Source organism: Columba livia, chromosome 25 (assembly GCF_036013475.1).
Source record: "Columba livia isolate bColLiv1 breed racing homer chromosome 25, bColLiv1.pat.W.v2, whole genome shotgun sequence".
NCBI classification, from domain to species: domain Eukaryota; kingdom Metazoa; phylum Chordata; class Aves; order Columbiformes; family Columbidae; genus Columba; species Columba livia.
Genome location: NC_088626.1, coordinates 224908 through 240276, shown reverse-complemented (window position 1 = coordinate 240276; position 15369 = coordinate 224908). Strand labels below are relative to the sequence as shown.

The following is a 15369-nucleotide window of genomic DNA, read 5'->3' as shown; positions in this document are numbered from 1 at the left end:
ACCTGAAAACCCACGAACACATTAGGCTAGACCTCATAATTCCTCAAAATTCAGCATTTCCACTAAATGCAGGAATAGATGTGACTATTGGAAGCTTGTTCAGTGCTCCCCATGGTGCGACAACCCCAAATAATATACTACAAAAGGGTTATTTGTCCCATCTGGGGAAGCAGAGCCCTTGGGTGTCAGTGGCGCTGCTCCAGCTCCCTGGCTGGTGTCACAGCGCGTCTTGGCAGCAAGTGCAACTTGGGTCTCTCGCAAGGAGCTGGCAAGAAGGTGCCCTCTCTAGTACCTTCCACATGAGGAAGTCCAGACACTTTGCAGGTATCTTAGGAATCCCCAACCCATCACCAAGACACACATACACTGTGCTTTGGGAGAGGAGGGACAGAAGGGAAGAGGATGGTTTTCTCAACGACTCACAGAGTGAGTCTTCATCAGAAACAGGGAGGAATGACACCTAGGGATTCCCGTGTCCAGGATGAGACCAGTCAGCCTGAACCAGCAGTTGTCCAGCAGCGTGGCAGGAAGAATAAAAGCCTGAGGGCTGGTTAGCGGTGCCCAGCATCTCAGCAGCTCTCCTCAGCACGCTCCGGGCGCAGCTATTGCGACGCTCCGAGCAGCAGAGCTCTGCTGAGAGGCTCCTGCTCGGAGGGGCACACAGAAGTATCCAAGTCTTTTGCCAAAGGCAGATGAGAAGCCCACTTTAGACATCCTTGTATTGCAGCCTCCTCTCACATGTACCCTTGATTACCCTTGGTTTCACCTCTCTCCTCCTGCCTCTCTGCATTGGTGCATAGCACATACACCCTCAGGCCCTGCTGTGAGAAGCACATTCGGTTCAAGAGGTGTTCAAGGGGCAGCAAAGCTATCTCAGCAACATGCCTGCTCCTGCAGGAGGCTGGCAGCAAGAAAAAAGCGGCAGTGACTTTCCAGAGAGGAGCTACACCTCGGAACAGCTCACAGACCCACAGCTCCCGGGGATCGGTGTCAGCAGAGGGGAGAGACGCCTCTTGCTCCTGACCGCCCGACTCACCCGCTGCCACCAGGAGCACACCTTTGCCGGGAGGGCCCGTGTCCCACCCGCAGACACACCTGCCCTGAGCGGCAGAGCGCATGGGCCCCTGCACAAAACCGCCTTCTCTGTTCGTGGTTGTCTCCCACTACTCCCTGGCTTCAGAGTCCTGGCAGAGATCAAGCAGGACATGGAGTGGACATCGCGACTGCTCCTTCACTAGAGAAAGGGGTGGGGGTCTCCTGCCCCTTTGCTCTGCAGACACAGAGCAACTGTGGGAAACTGCACAAAGTTAGAAGCCAGCAATTTCATCCCAGAGATCAAATCTGTTACTGGGCTGAGTGAGTCTCTTTAGCTGCCTTAACAAAGCTCTCCCTTCCTTCCTTCCTTCCTTCTTTCCTCCCCTCACCAGGCTTTTTTATCCCCTCCCCCAGCCCTACAAGCTGTTAGGGCAAACGGCAGATTCCTGGCCCCAAAAGTTGCCATCTCTTTGGCAGGCTGTTTCAGGTGCTGATTGCACACAGATTTGCACAGGGACCAGACTGCCCCTCTGTTACCTCCCCCCGCACCCCCCGACAAACCAGCACAGGCACCTGACATAGGGCTGCTTGCCCCAGAGCCACTGACCTTTTTCTTCCGGTCCCGAGAGCGGTTCCTGCGTTTGCGGTTGGATTCTTCCTTCTCCTTCTGCTCCTGCAGAGCCTGAGCCTCAATGTCTTTTATTTTCTTCAGCTGTTTAGCTGCTTGAGCCATGGCCGGCCAGACTGCAGCTCCCTTCAGAGCTCACACCGGCGCTTTCCACGCAGCACCCTCCGGTTCCTGGCCAAGAAAGTCCCTTCCCCTGGCTCAAATGCTGCTGACCCAGATGAGCGTGAAACGAATAATGAGAGGAAAACAGAAAGCAGTCAGCAAGCCCCAAAGGGCAGGCGATGTTTTCAGCTAATTGCTAGATGGAGTCTGGGACACCTTTATAAAGCATCAATAATCCTAAATCCAGCTGTTCCAGAGGTTCTGTGCACCATTTCAGCAGCCCCTGACTGCACTGGCACATCCTGCAGAATCCTCCTTGTGGGACAGGACACCGGGGTGATGCTGTGCTGCCTCCCTCCCCGTCTCTCCTGCAGTATGAGAAGAGATGCAGGCAGTCAGCCACAGGAAGGAAAATAACTCTCAGCAATTAATGCATGATGACAAGAGAGAAGCAGTGAAAAAGGAGGCTGATGCATTTCATCCCGACTTCTGGGTTCTCTGTAGCAATGCATAAAGAACAGTATCCTGCATGTAGCCAGTCGGTGGCCTCACCACTGCAGTGCTGCTGAGGCAGGCACATATTCCAGCCTCTCCAATTTTCTTCCCCTCAGTCACTCTCTGTGCAGCAGCCGCATCACTCGCTCGCTCTCTTGGTTACAATTCCAGCTCCTTTCACAGGGAGCAACAGGGAATCGCTGCATCGGTCAGGAGGAAAGCAGCATCCCCGCTCAGAAAACAGCCGATACTGCAACGGGTGTGCCAAGCACCGAGCAGAGTGCAGCTTAACAGCATCCTTACCTCCTCGCATCTCTCCACTGAGTGAGCATCCGGGGAGGGGAGGGATCTCGACTGTGAACGTGAGACAGAAACCAAGGGCTCAGTCAGCTCTTTGCCTACACAGCCTCAGGAAAGTAACCAGAGCCACCAGCTCCTGCGCATCCAGGCATCACCAGAGCTCAAGTCCTACCCAAGGATCCATAGTCAGGGCTTCTGGAGCGTCAGCCACCCCTTCAGCACACACATCCCTACATTTCACCTGCAGCTGCCTTCCAAAAGCACAAACAAATCCATTCTGGAAGCCGGGGGTCAGGCCCGGAGGTGTGTGTGCGTGAGGGGGCCAGGACAAAACTGGGGTGGACTCTCTGGTGATGACCATGACACAACCTGCCGCCACGTCTGCTTTACTGTTCAGGTGCTTCTTAGCAGCCTTGCACAGCTGTACTAATTACCCTAATTGCACCTCTTCCACATGAGCACTTTGCAGGCCAAACGAGGCAGAGGCTGAACACAAAGAAATGACCTGCAGCCAACAAGAGGCACATAGGAGGCTGAAGAGTTGTCACAATTAACAATGCTGAGAGCTCCTCACTTCTGTATGTTTGGCTTTGCATCTTAAACCAGCTCTCTGCTGGTTTAGAATGATTTCTGAGGAATTTCCCAGCTTTTCAGAGCTCAGGACTGACACCCAGTTCTGCTCTGCACAGCAGCACCAGCTCCCACCGGGTGCGCTCCCCGCGGCGCCTGAGCAGCGGCCGGCAGGAGGCGGCTGCCCCGGGCGCCGCCGGGACTGCACGTCCCCGAGCCCCGCCTGCCCAGTTCCGGCCTAAGCGGGCTCAGGCTGCGCAGCCGCAGCCCCTCCGCGCGGCTGGGCCCGCGCCCTCGCGCTCCGGGGGGGCTGTGCCGCACCGCGGGGCTGCAGCCGCTGGGGGCTCCAGGGGCGGCCCCGGGCAGGCAGCTCTGCGGGCGGAGCCCGCCTCCTAACTCCCGGCGAGCCGGGGCGGAGCGAGCCGGGCCCGGCCGTTCGTCGCCGGGGGAGAACCGGGGTGCGGGAAGAGGCGGAGGGGTGAGTGGAGTCACAGGGGGACGAAGCAGAAAAGCGCCTTCCCAAAACTGCCTGCCGTGTCGCTGATACTGTTAACCTGCTGACCCATTTGCTGGCTTGTGCAGCAGGCACCGCGATCTTTCTTTTTCCACACAGTAAAACGTGTGAAGGAGAACGTACAAGACCTCAGCTGTCCATTTCTCTTTTCCAGGCAGCTTTAGGCAGTGTTGCCGGATGCTCCAGATAAAGGGCTGTTTTGCTCCAAAAAAGCAGAGTAAGGACCTTTAATGTACTCAGAGGGTACAATTCTAAGAACCACCTAAGACAGACATTATTATTAACAAAACAGGCTTGGGACATACTGTTACAAGCTAACATCACAGCTCAGAACTTAGGAGGGTTCAGAACTCAGAGATACACATGCAAATGCTTGGAGTAGCCATAAGCAAGACATTTTTCAGAGGAGGTGCAAGTCCAATTAAGAGAGGTGTAATTATCTGCCAAGCCAAAGAAGGCCTCACACTGTGGACAGGCTGTTCTGCAAGCGCAGAGCATGTGCGCACACCGTCAGAGCCTCCGGACCGCGCTGCCCCGTGACACCGCGGCTCTCTTCCCACCTTCCCCCTGCTCCAACATGTGCTGCGTGGACTTGGCGAGCCCTGCGCGGTTTCCTGTGCGGTATTTGTGATGGAGGCTCTGAGGACGGTGGTCACGTTTCCTGGCAGATCAGAGCACCTGTCTCACAGCTGGGTAGACGTACAGATGATCAAAGGTGTTTGCAATGGCCTCTAAGACACTGTTATTTCATGTTTTCCTTTGTCCGCAGTCTTCCTTGCTGTGTATGCCCAGGCAGTTCTGATCACTTTCTGGGGACCAAATTCTGCAATGTGGTTTGGTCTCCAGAGCATGCTCACTAACACCAACCAAAGGAGGACAAGGACACTACTCAAGCAACTGCAGTCTTGCCTACTTCAGGCTGCAGAAGATTTTCAATCAGAAAGGAACACAAAGCACCTTTAATGGTCTGCACCGGAGAACAGCTCCTCCCGGCAGCACGGCCTGAAGCCCTGCTTCAGGAAATCCACTGTCCAGTGACGGTTCAGTTCGTCATATGTGACACCTTTTCCCTTTCCCCTCAAGGCACCAGGGAGGATTTCACCCCTGTTGAGCTATGGGTTGAGAGCTGTTGTCCTGGCACAGCCCCAGCTGCTGGCAGTTCAAGTTATACTCAGCACTCCAGCTGGAGGGGGGCAGCGTGCCTTCCGAATGGTCTTTGGAGTCTGTGGAGGTTGTTTGCGAAACTTCCGTCTTGAATTTTGATGGCATGATGCAAAAGTCTGAGTTAACCGGAGTTAGGTTATCTCTGCCCTAGACATGAGCTGGTCCTGGGCAGGGCCTCACACTCATGATGTTCTGAGTTATGAAGCATTTGGCCTACGATTAATACAAAGCTTTTATGTGCTGTAGGTGTATGGTTAGTAGACAGGAACCCTAGAGACATGCTGGACATGAAGAGAGGCTCATCTTCGCCTTTCGTGCTGTTTCAGCAAGGACTCAGGACAGGACAAGTGACAAAGGGACTTAGTAGTAACTTCACTTAACTCACCGCATCATCTCTTAGTCCAACAGTGATTTTTCTCTGCTTTGGAGAGGTGGTTTGGGAAATATCTGGAACAGTAGGTGCGTCATATCTTGTTGCTGCTTGTTGCTATTGAATAAAATGGGGAAACAGAGGATGACAGAATTTCAGTAAACAGACTTCCTCCTTTAGCTGAAAGGTACCATGTGCATATACTGCCAACACGTTAGGTGAAAATAAGCTTTTCAGGAACCTCATTTAATTAATTAGCACAGAGCATCACATTTTTAAGTTTTTCCTTGAAAACAGATTATTTGTACTATCTGGTACCTCACTCACAGACTGGGAATCTACTATGTGACACAAATGAGAAACACACCAACAAGAGTCCCTGTTCCAAAGAGTTCATAGGCTAAAGTAGTTGGCAAGGGAGAACAAATAGATACTGACAGGGGAACCCTTAGGAAAATAATCCCTCAACATGAGCAAGGTCATTCCGTGGCAATTCCACATGCAGAGCTCTGCTCCAGATAGAACCTCCTGTAAGGAAGGAAGCACAGAAACCAACACTTGACTCGCTCTGCGAGGTTCTGCAGCTGTTGCAAGAGATTAAACACGGGGCCGGAGCGCTACCCTGCTCTAGACGGAGATCAGTGCTTGGTGAAGCTGCTGAGATTCTCTGTATTAGATGCAAAAGGATTTTACATTCAAAGCTCAACCTTGGGCCGCTATTTTTAGGTAAATTATTCTGGCTGACAAGCTATGAAGATAGAAAGATGCGGCAGGCCCCACCTGAGCTGTAGACTTAGCCTGCCTCAGTCTGTCTGCATCGCTCCGTCGCTGCAGAGATGGATCTCGGCAAGGAGCTCTCGCTCCAAGTTGGAAACCTAATTAAGATGGTTCCATTTTTTTTTTTACATTTTCTTAATTATCACATTAATGAGGTTTCAGAACTGTCAGACCCCTTAAGATAATTCTCCTTCACACGAGCCTCTTTCAGATCCACAAGGTTGCTGGCAGTAGTTCGTGTGTTGCTGTGGCCGCGTTCAAACTCCTCGCTGATACCGAGGTATTGAGAATGCAGAGCACACCTGCCGGGAGCGAGCACCCAGCGTGCCCCGGCCGCAGGGCCGCCTGCGCGGTGCACGCTGCAGGGCCGCCCGGTGCAGTGCACGCCGCAGGGCCGCCTGCGCGGTGCACGCTGCAGGGCCGCCCGGTGCAGTGCACGCCGCAGGGCCGCCCGCGCGGTGCACGCTGCAGGGCCGCCCGGTGCAGTGCACGCCGCAGGGCCGCCCGCGCGGTGCACGCTGCAGGGCCGCCCGGTGCAGTGCACGCCGCAGGGCCGCCCGCGCGGTGCACGCTGCAGGGCCGCCCGGTGCACGCTGCAGGGCCGCCCGGTGCAGTGCACGCCGCAGGGCCGCCCGCGCGGTGCACGCTGCAGGGCCGCCCGGTGCACGCTGCAGGGCCGCCCGGTGCAGTGCACGCCGCAGGGCCGCCCGCGCGGTGCACGCTGCAGGGCCGCCCGGTGCACGCTGCAGGGCCGCCCGGTGCAGTGCACGCCGCAGGGGCGCCAGCGCGGTGCACGCTGCAGGGCCGCCCGGTGCAGTGCACGCCGCAGGGCCGCCCGCCCGGTGCAGTGCACGCCGCAGGGCCGCCCGCGCGGTGCACGCCGCAGGGGCGCCGGCGCGGTGCCGCAAGCTGCGAGCGGCTCTCGTGCGGCAGGACAGCCTGCTCTGGCTTGGCAGCCCCTCAGGACAACAAAAACCCAACAAAACCCAGCGAAACGCCAAAACCCTTCCCCTGTTTAGTCATTCCCAAACACCAGAGTTTGACAGCTCATATGACAAGATTCTAAAAAAGAGCTCACCTTGTTCACAGCTCCTGAACGTGGTTGTCATCAAGTTAGCCCGCACAAAGAGGTTGCCATTAACAGTGCAGCTTATTTAATCAAATAATGCTTTTTATTAACATTTCTTAAGTAGCAATTACATTTACCAGCTCATTAACTCTGGAATCACATTTCCATGGTCTTGTTTATGGATTTCCATAAACACTTACCTTTGGTCCTCAGCCCACAAAGCTATGAAGTTGTTATAAGTCATTATGTACTTATCTAGATATTTGCTTTTCCTTCTTAAAATAGTTTCAACTACCTTAAGAACTGAGAAATGCACACGAAGTGTAATTTTAATTATTATTAGCATTGGCCCTGCTCAACCCCAGCTTGACATCTTGTTATTAAGCATTAAAAAGATCTGAAATAATTATTTGAAAAGCATTTCATATCAGCATGTGTAAGGGTAATTTGGTGCCACTGCATCAGACAAAGGCTTTCAATTGCCCTACTTGCCTGGTTATGATACCAGTATTTTACTATTTTTATAATACAACTGTGTGCTGTCATTTCATGGAAGTGATTGAATGGAAAAGCTGTTGCATGCTGCAAGCAACAAACCCCAAAGCATTTTGCATTGACTTTTGTTGCATTTGGAGACATGGACTGGTGATCTAACATGTCTTTCATCATCAGATCATAGAATGGTTTGGGTTGAAAAGGACCTTGAAGATCATCCAGCTCCACGACAATTGTTTAAGTGTGTAAAGAACAGAGCACACCGGAGCAGCACCCACCACCTCATACCTCTGCCACTGGATAGTGCCAAAGCTTCCTCAACCAACAACTTAAAAAATAAAAGAAAGCCATAAGCACGGGTTTCTGGCACGGAACGGTTAATTCAGTCTGAACCCCAGCACTGACTACGGGAGCGTAACACGCATACAGGACGCGGATCTGCTGAGGTCCCGGTGAAGTGGACCTGTGACACTGCTGGGGCACCCACTGCGATGTACAGGCAATTGACGTACTGAAAACCGTAATCACAGGTCACCCCGTCTCTCCCTCATGCTTGAATAACCTAAAAACTGTTGTGAGAATAAATGAATCACCCAGGAGCACCCCTGTGCAATTAACTTCTATCTGTATCTTGATGTGTTTGATGTGAAAATTCAGGTGCCTCAATAAAACAAGTCCAAGGAAAAACACATCAGCTCAAAGGAAGATGCAGCACCAACCTCACCTCACATAAACTTAAGCTCCATCTTGGTGAGGACTGGAGACACCAAAAGCACATCAAACAATTCTGTTAGTTCTCAAGGTCCTCCTTGTTTGTTTACCACAAAACACAAATACAGTTTGCTTACTTGAAGCAAACTTACTCGTGACAGCACATGTGCAGAAAATCCCGCGGAAGGTTCCTGTCGTGGGGAACACTCGCTGAGCTCTGCTTCCATCTAGCGACCCAAGGAACCTGCAGTGACACGGCAGCGAGGGCACCGCGGCAGCGAGGGCACCGTGGCGGCGAGGGCACCGCGGCAGGGAGGGCACCGCGGCAGGGAGGGCACCGTGGCAACGAGGGCACGGCGACGGCGAGGGCACCGCGGCAGGGAGGGAACCGTGGCGGCGAGGGCACCGCGGCAGGGAGGGCACCGTGGCGACGAGGGCACCGCGGCAGGGAGGACACGGCAAGGGCACCGCGGCAGGGCTGGCACCGCGGCTCGCACTGACACCGGCCCGCCGGGGCCGCAGGTGAACTTCGCCGGCTAACACCTCTAGTTCTACTGGATGCCAGTTATAAAGATGAGAGGGCAACAGAACGTGGCGGTGGGGGGAAGCTTCCAATGCACGTTGCGATTTTTAAGTGCACAAGTCAAAACTCTCAAGCAACTGTACAAGCAGAACCTCACAAAACCAGCCAACACGCTTTGCTTAAGCTTTGGGCAGCCCTTGCAGAGAGAAATTTAAAAGCGATGATTTCTGGAGAAGCTTTTGTGCTTTTTGTTTTTCGTCTTCTTTTCAATGTCCCCCTGATTAGCAGCTGTAGATAAAAATTAACACGGACAGAGATCTTAGGAGTAAATTCCAAGCACCACCGCTCCTCCAGACCAAAAGGCCACCAGGGAACCGTTCCCAGGACCAGGGACAGAGGTCACTGCTCACATGGAAGAAGAAACTCCACATGCACAACTGACATCCAAAATGGCTCAACATAATTTATTTTTTATGTTAAAATGTACAGAGTTCTTTTGAAAGTACTTGCTAGAAAGGGGAAAAAAAAGTGATATTACATACAGGAGAGGAAGGGAGACCATCCAGCCGGGAGCGTATGACATGGAGAATTACAAAGGCATCTAGGCACCCCCTCCCCTTAGCTTACAAGTCACCATGAACAAAGTACAAAGAGGTTACAAAACAGGAAAAGCAAATATAAACAGACAGGAATAGACTCAGCGTCATTTGTACATGCGGCTTTTAGAGGCATCTGGAGCTCCTATTCACACACTCTAGAGATCTCTTTAAAGAGAATTTTTATCTTTCTTAAAATAGTTTTTAATATTCTACAACAAAGATAAAAAATTTTAAAGATGGAATGAAATGAAAAAGCTCTTATTTTTAAAAGGCATCAAAGTCACTAACAGTGAGATTTTTTTTTAATTTCTTTTAGAAGATTACCCAAGTTATCTTGCTAAAAATACATATTTTTTTTTTTTAAACAGAAGTGAAAAAATGGTAGGTACCAATATTACTGCGCTGGATAATTTCTTTTTATATATAGAAAAGAACATTTTTTTCTACAATAGTTCTACAGTCACAAAGGCTTGTGGAAAAGGGAGCTGCCCAATTGATAAAAAAACATACAAAACCAAACCAACGTAATGGCAAACGAACTAAACGCACGGCCCTCGTCCCAACAGCGTCCCCTCCGGCCCGGCCCGGCGCCGGGCGCAGCGGCAGCGCCGCGGGCCGGGGAGGAGAGGGCAGCACAGCGCGCTCCCGACACGGCGCTGGAACCGCAATAGTATGTACAGAGAAATGGGGTCCTACGCAGCCTTGTACATGCTCAAAACTGAACAGAAATAAAACGTGGAAGTCCTTTGATTTCTGCCTTGTATGGTTAGCAGTTATTGGAGGAAAGTCCATTTTAGTGCATCTGAAGAAACCCCAACTTTCTTTTAGACTCTTTTGGTTTAACAACAAAAGACATTAGTCTTATTAATGTGTCTGTATTTCTACTTCATATACAATAAAAAAGAACTTTACATTAAAGGGTGTCCCTTTTTGTATTGGGTGACATGCCAACAGTGTAGCCAAAAAGAATGTAAATTGGATTATGCGGTAATAAACAGCAAAATCCTGCCGCCTCCATCCTACTGTGGTGTTTGGTCTGTTTCACTCCAGGAAAACAGGCCGATTCCCTTCTTTTCCCACACAGGATTAAAAGTGTGGCTATTCCTACAAAACGGGTCTCAGACACAGCGGAGAAGAATCAGGGAAAACATCACTGACCCCCCCACGCCGAGAGCGGCACATTCAGCAGCTTCCTACCCCATACCAGGAGCGCACGAGTGACACCACCACAGGGTTCTCATCAACTTGCTTAGACTTACACTTGATCTTCCAAGATGGTCTGAGCCAAGAGATTAAGAGGCAGACCACTGGAAGCGGCTGCCGTTGAGCTCGCCTGACGCGAAGGCTCAGAACCAAGGCTCAGCATTTCGCAGCACGTACTGCAGTGCAGTGTGAGATCTCCCAGCTGTGGTTCACCAGAAGAGCCGCAACCATTGCCCTGTCCTAACAGACTGCTGAGCAGCCCGTCCTCCTCACGGCTGCACCAGGACACAAGCAGTTCTCTCGCGAGATGCTTCCCGTGGTTCAGTGACAGAACACGTGTGCATGCACGCGTCCACACGCATGTGCACATGCATGCCTGGGTGGTGAATGGGATCGTTTTAAAGTTACATTATATTTTAAGCATGAAACATACAATTTCAATTAACTCATCTACAAAAACACCAATGTGAATAGTTTATTGTTTACACGTAACTCCAAATTTTACTGAGGGCGAGGAAGTCAGGAAAAGATAAAGATTAAGCATTTTTCCTGACCTGCAGAAATAAAGAGCTTCATTTATCCTCTGTGTCCCCTTCCAAGTCTCCCAAAAAGTGCCTCCTGCTAGAAGTAGGCAATGCTAGGTAGGGTCTCCAAGGCAGGGTTGTTACTCTGAGATGTCAAACATTCCACGACCGCAGCGCGAGAGCTGCACACGGGGCGGCACAGGGGAGGCAGAAGGACATACAGTTGAAAAGAAAAACTTATAAAGATGATTTCACTGTTACACACATTCTGTCCACATTGTCAGCAAAGTAAGGCTCTTTTTAAATTATGAAAAGATTTTGTGCATGTTTTCCCCTCTAAAAAACATCTGTAAATGATTTTAGCTGTAAAATGTTTCAAGATTGTGAAGAAAACAAAAACACACACACAAAAAAATCCCAAAAAATAAAGACCAGGCTTCCTAAAAAATAAAATAAACCAAAGAAAATCCCTCTAAATCTACAGCAATATTTTAACTGGAAAAAGGTCCATTTTCTCTGGTTTGTCAGTATAAAAGGTTCCTTTATTTATATATATTTCAGTTTTTAGGATGCAAGTTCATCTTGCTCATCTTCTCATGTACGGTCCATTGAGAGACTGCTTGGGCACCCCGGCAGCGTTCATGTAGCTGTGATGGGAGGGGCCGGTGTACATCATGTTTCCATGAGGATTTGGCTGCATAGGCTGCTGGGTGTAGGCCTGGCTGCCCATCATTCCCATCTGCATCTGCATAGGATACTGTGCTGTCTGATTCATGTAGGCAGGGTTGCTATGGTAACTGCTGTTCATCATCGGCTGGGTCATCCTGTAGCTGTTCATGGCGTTCAGGGTGTTCATATTCATGGAATTAACGTTGTACGGGGTGGTCGGCATCAGGTTGACTCCCATGTTCATGCCCCGTTGAACGGCCAGCGTGCGAGGACCAGCCTGCATGGCGACGGCCGGCGGGCTGCGGCCATAGAGCTGCTGCTGGTGCGCGGTGGCAGAGGGCAGCGGAGCCGACTTGGAGCGGATGGAAATGTGTCCCTTGACCGGCATCTGCCCCTGCAGCCTCTGCGTGTGGGGGATGCCGATGTTGGTAGCGGACATGTTGCACTGGAGCAGAGGCGACGTGAGGTTCATGGTGGTGGACGCCAGGTTTGGTGGAGGTGTCATTGTGGCTTGTGCTTGTGGGGTGCCTGCTAAGGGATGAGAGGGAGCGAGCTGAGCCAGTCCCGTGTTGGACAGAGAAACGCTGGTTGCATAGGAAGTCACAGCAGGAGAATGGCTATAAGGCATGGCATGGGGGTCCATAATGGTGTTGGTCAGCTGCTGCAACTTGGCTAAACTGAACGTGGCTGATGGTTGTGAGTAGGTCCCAGCACCAAAATCCCCTGGAATCCTCTCGTAGATACTGATGTTACCAGTGCTTCCCGACTCGGGTATTTCCATGATCATGGGCGCTGGCGTGAAGCTGTTGTTCATGCTACACTGAGACAGCGGAGGTTGCTGCTGGGGCGGAGGTGGGGGCTGCGGCTGCTGCGACTGAGGCTGTTGCTGTTGCGGCTGTGTTGTTGGTTGCTGGTTACTTGGAGGCCTTTCTACTACACAGCTCTGAGGTGACTTGATATTGCAGTTTGCTGCAGGCTGGACAGTGTTTTGCTGCATCATGCTGCAACTGCTGCCAATGTTTGCCATTTGCTGAGTGACAACACAACTGTTCTGAGTGAGACTGCTAGAAGATGACAGTCCGCCATATGAACAGCTGCTCTGGGAAGAGTTATTTCCACAAATGCTGCCTCCCATAGTGGAGTCATAGCTGCTGGGGTTTTCATAATTCTCTGTAGTGCTCTCAATGCTGCCAAGGTCACTGAAGCCACTATCCACCACCTGCTGAGAGTGGTCCGAAACTGAAGGCACATCCATCATGGGGCTGGTCTCCATGTTCTGCATAGAGGGTGCGGACAGGGATCCTTGCTCAGGACTGATCTGGGTGTAACTGCTCTCCAGAGCAGGCACGTTTGGGCTGCTGACAGAACGTACAGACTGGCTGGGGTGGGACTGAACAGAGGATATTGGACTGTTGTGTTCTGAGGCCTGGCAATCTTCAACCATTGATATCTGAGGATCCTCCTCAGTCTGGGTGTAACTCTGCAAAGTCTGACAAGCTGCAAGAGTTTCTTCACAGTCCTGGTAAGCTACATCATGCTCATTGCTTTCCTCCTGTGTCAAGGACTGGACTGCTTGAACAGTTTCAAGATCTAGTTCACTATGAGGAATCTCTTCCTCTTCCTTTAATTCAATTAACCCTTCTTTATTACTTTGCTCTTCTTCGTGATCATCTTCAGACCCAGGGACGTGCTCTGAGCCCAATGACGTCTCATTGGAAGCCTGCTCTTCCTCAGAATCTGCCTCGGCTTCATCTTTTTCTTTTGTATCTTCTCTACTGCTTGGTATGCTTGTTTCTAAAAAACATTCTTGCACCTGAGGCTCCTCCTTCACCCCTTCTCTAACAGGCTGTTCCTCCAATTCTTTTTTCTTCACAGAGTCCAGATGACCATCATCTTCGTCATCAGCATCATGATCTTCATTTTGATTTGTCACTACTGCAGCTTCCTCTTCTTCCTCATGGTCATGCTCAGGTTCATCTAGTTCTTGCTGTTCTTCTTCTAATTGCCTTTGCTCTTCTAAAGCCTGCGGCTTCTCCTCTACCTCCTCTTCTACCTCAGGCTCTTTTATTTCTGGCACCAGACTGCTGCTGCTATCCGCAGGAGAAACTGCTCTTACTTCACTGCTGGCTACATCATCTTCTTCTCCCTCTCCTACCTCTTCTGCTTCCATATTCACATCTTCCTCTTTCCTTTCCTCACTAAGAGGCAGCTCTTCTTTCTGCTCAACACCTTCTTCATCTGAAATCTTGGGCTTACGCCCCGTTTTTGAATTCGCTACCACTGCATCAACTCCTTCCTCCTGCACTGATGGTGGCACCTTTTCCCGGTTCAGTTTAAAACCTGGTTTTCGACCAGGTCTTTTCTTCCAGTGGACTGGTTTTCGGCTTTTCCCTTTTGGCCATCCCTTCTTCTTTTTCATGGGTGTAGAAGTATCTGGCTCAAGTGAAGAATCCTTTGCTTCACATTTTCTCAGCATAGACAATGGTTTCAAAGTTGGGTTACCTGAAAACACAAATTGAAAGATACCGTTCAAACGTTTTTGTTTGACCTAAGCACTCAGGGAAGCTTTCCCAAGCATTCCCATCATGTTTATAAACTTCATGCTATCAATATTACCTTAGGGATTTATTGTGAAGGGTAACAAGAAGGATCAAGGCCTGGTCATTAGGAATCATGGTGCACATTACATTTTCAAACAGCAATGCTTTCAAGATTTTGGATGGTCAGAGCTCTGAGCCTTTAATGCACAATTAAACACCAGGCTATACGATAAAGTCCTAGAGAGACTCACCACCCTCTCCAAATTTTATTTATACAATATGTTCACAAAGGAAAATGTGCCAGTGCAGGGGAACACATGAAGCTGCAATAAAAGCATGTTTCCATTTAGACCTCTATTTTGTGCATCTGCTGAAGAAAGGAAGTATTTCCACTTTTTTCATGCCTTATGCTTTTATATGCCAATAGAAATACACAGATGACTGAAATTGGCTAGGTTTTAAATCTGAGAAATCATTAAAAGACAGCCGAACTTCTCTCTCATCTGACTTCTATTTGATGAAGCACGTTTTGCATTTTAGTGACTTCCCAAACACCAGAATAGGCTGAGAGTTTATACAGCCAGGAAGGAACGTGATCGCTCACTGAACTTACTGAATACTGTAAGGCATTCCCTGAATTCATTTGGTGTCGAACCTGCCAATTAGGACAGTCAGCAACGTCTTACACAACTGCTGGTAAACTGCTGCAACAGTTAATTGTACTTCACCACCCCAATTTCTGTCTTCAGACAATGGATTTTCTTAATTTGCTTTTGTATTAATTTTTCTTTTATCTGCTAGGCAGAAGATCTCTCTTACCAAGTAACATTTAAATAGGCATTTTTTTAAAAAATTGCTATTTCTCCTCCCCTTCTTTCACATTTCCTATCTGCTACAGAAGATTAGATTTATCACTTCTTAGGTAAAGACTCTTTGCTTTTATTATCTGTACTGTCATGGATTTAATATTTTTAGGAATTAAAAAAAAAATATCTATGATTTTTACCCTACACACTTGTCATAATCTCCACAAAAGAACATGGATTTGGTGACCACTCCAGATTCCACGTGCATCGTTTTT

At 50.0% G+C, this 15369-nt stretch overlaps 2 protein-coding genes and 1 long non-coding RNA gene across 17 annotated transcripts in view; 1 reads left to right on the top strand and 2 right to left on the bottom strand.

The window, feature by feature from the left end:
- ANK1 (ankyrin 1) overlaps window positions 1-2561 on the bottom strand; it is a 48246-nt gene extending 45685 nt beyond the window's left edge. For 7 of the 15 annotated variants that reach the window (XM_065040745.1, XM_065040741.1, XM_065040743.1 and 4 more), the window contains exon 1: window positions 1643-2557. In XM_065040745.1, coding sequence (XP_064896817.1) covers window positions 1643-1768 — 126 coding nt within the window. In that variant the 5' untranslated portion in view covers window positions 1769-2557. Of the gene's footprint in view, window positions 1-1642 lie in introns of all 15 variants that reach the window. The other 8 variants (XM_065040740.1, XM_065040757.1, XM_065040742.1 and 5 more) reach the window with 4 other exon arrangements.
- Window positions 2562-3148: 587 nt separating this feature from the next.
- On the top strand, window positions 3149-9445 carry LOC110364995 (uncharacterized). Its single transcript, XR_010467993.1, has 2 exons — window positions 3149-3608; window positions 7697-9445. It is a non-coding gene; the product is annotated as an uncharacterized LOC110364995 (long non-coding RNA).
- KAT6A (lysine acetyltransferase 6A) overlaps window positions 9197-15369 on the bottom strand; it is a 33930-nt gene continuing 27757 nt past the window's right edge. The window contains exon 18 of the mRNA XM_065040765.1: window positions 9197-14250. Coding sequence (XP_064896837.1) covers window positions 11666-14250 — 2585 coding nt within the window. The 3' untranslated portion in view covers window positions 9197-11665. The remainder of the gene's footprint in view (window positions 14251-15369) is intronic.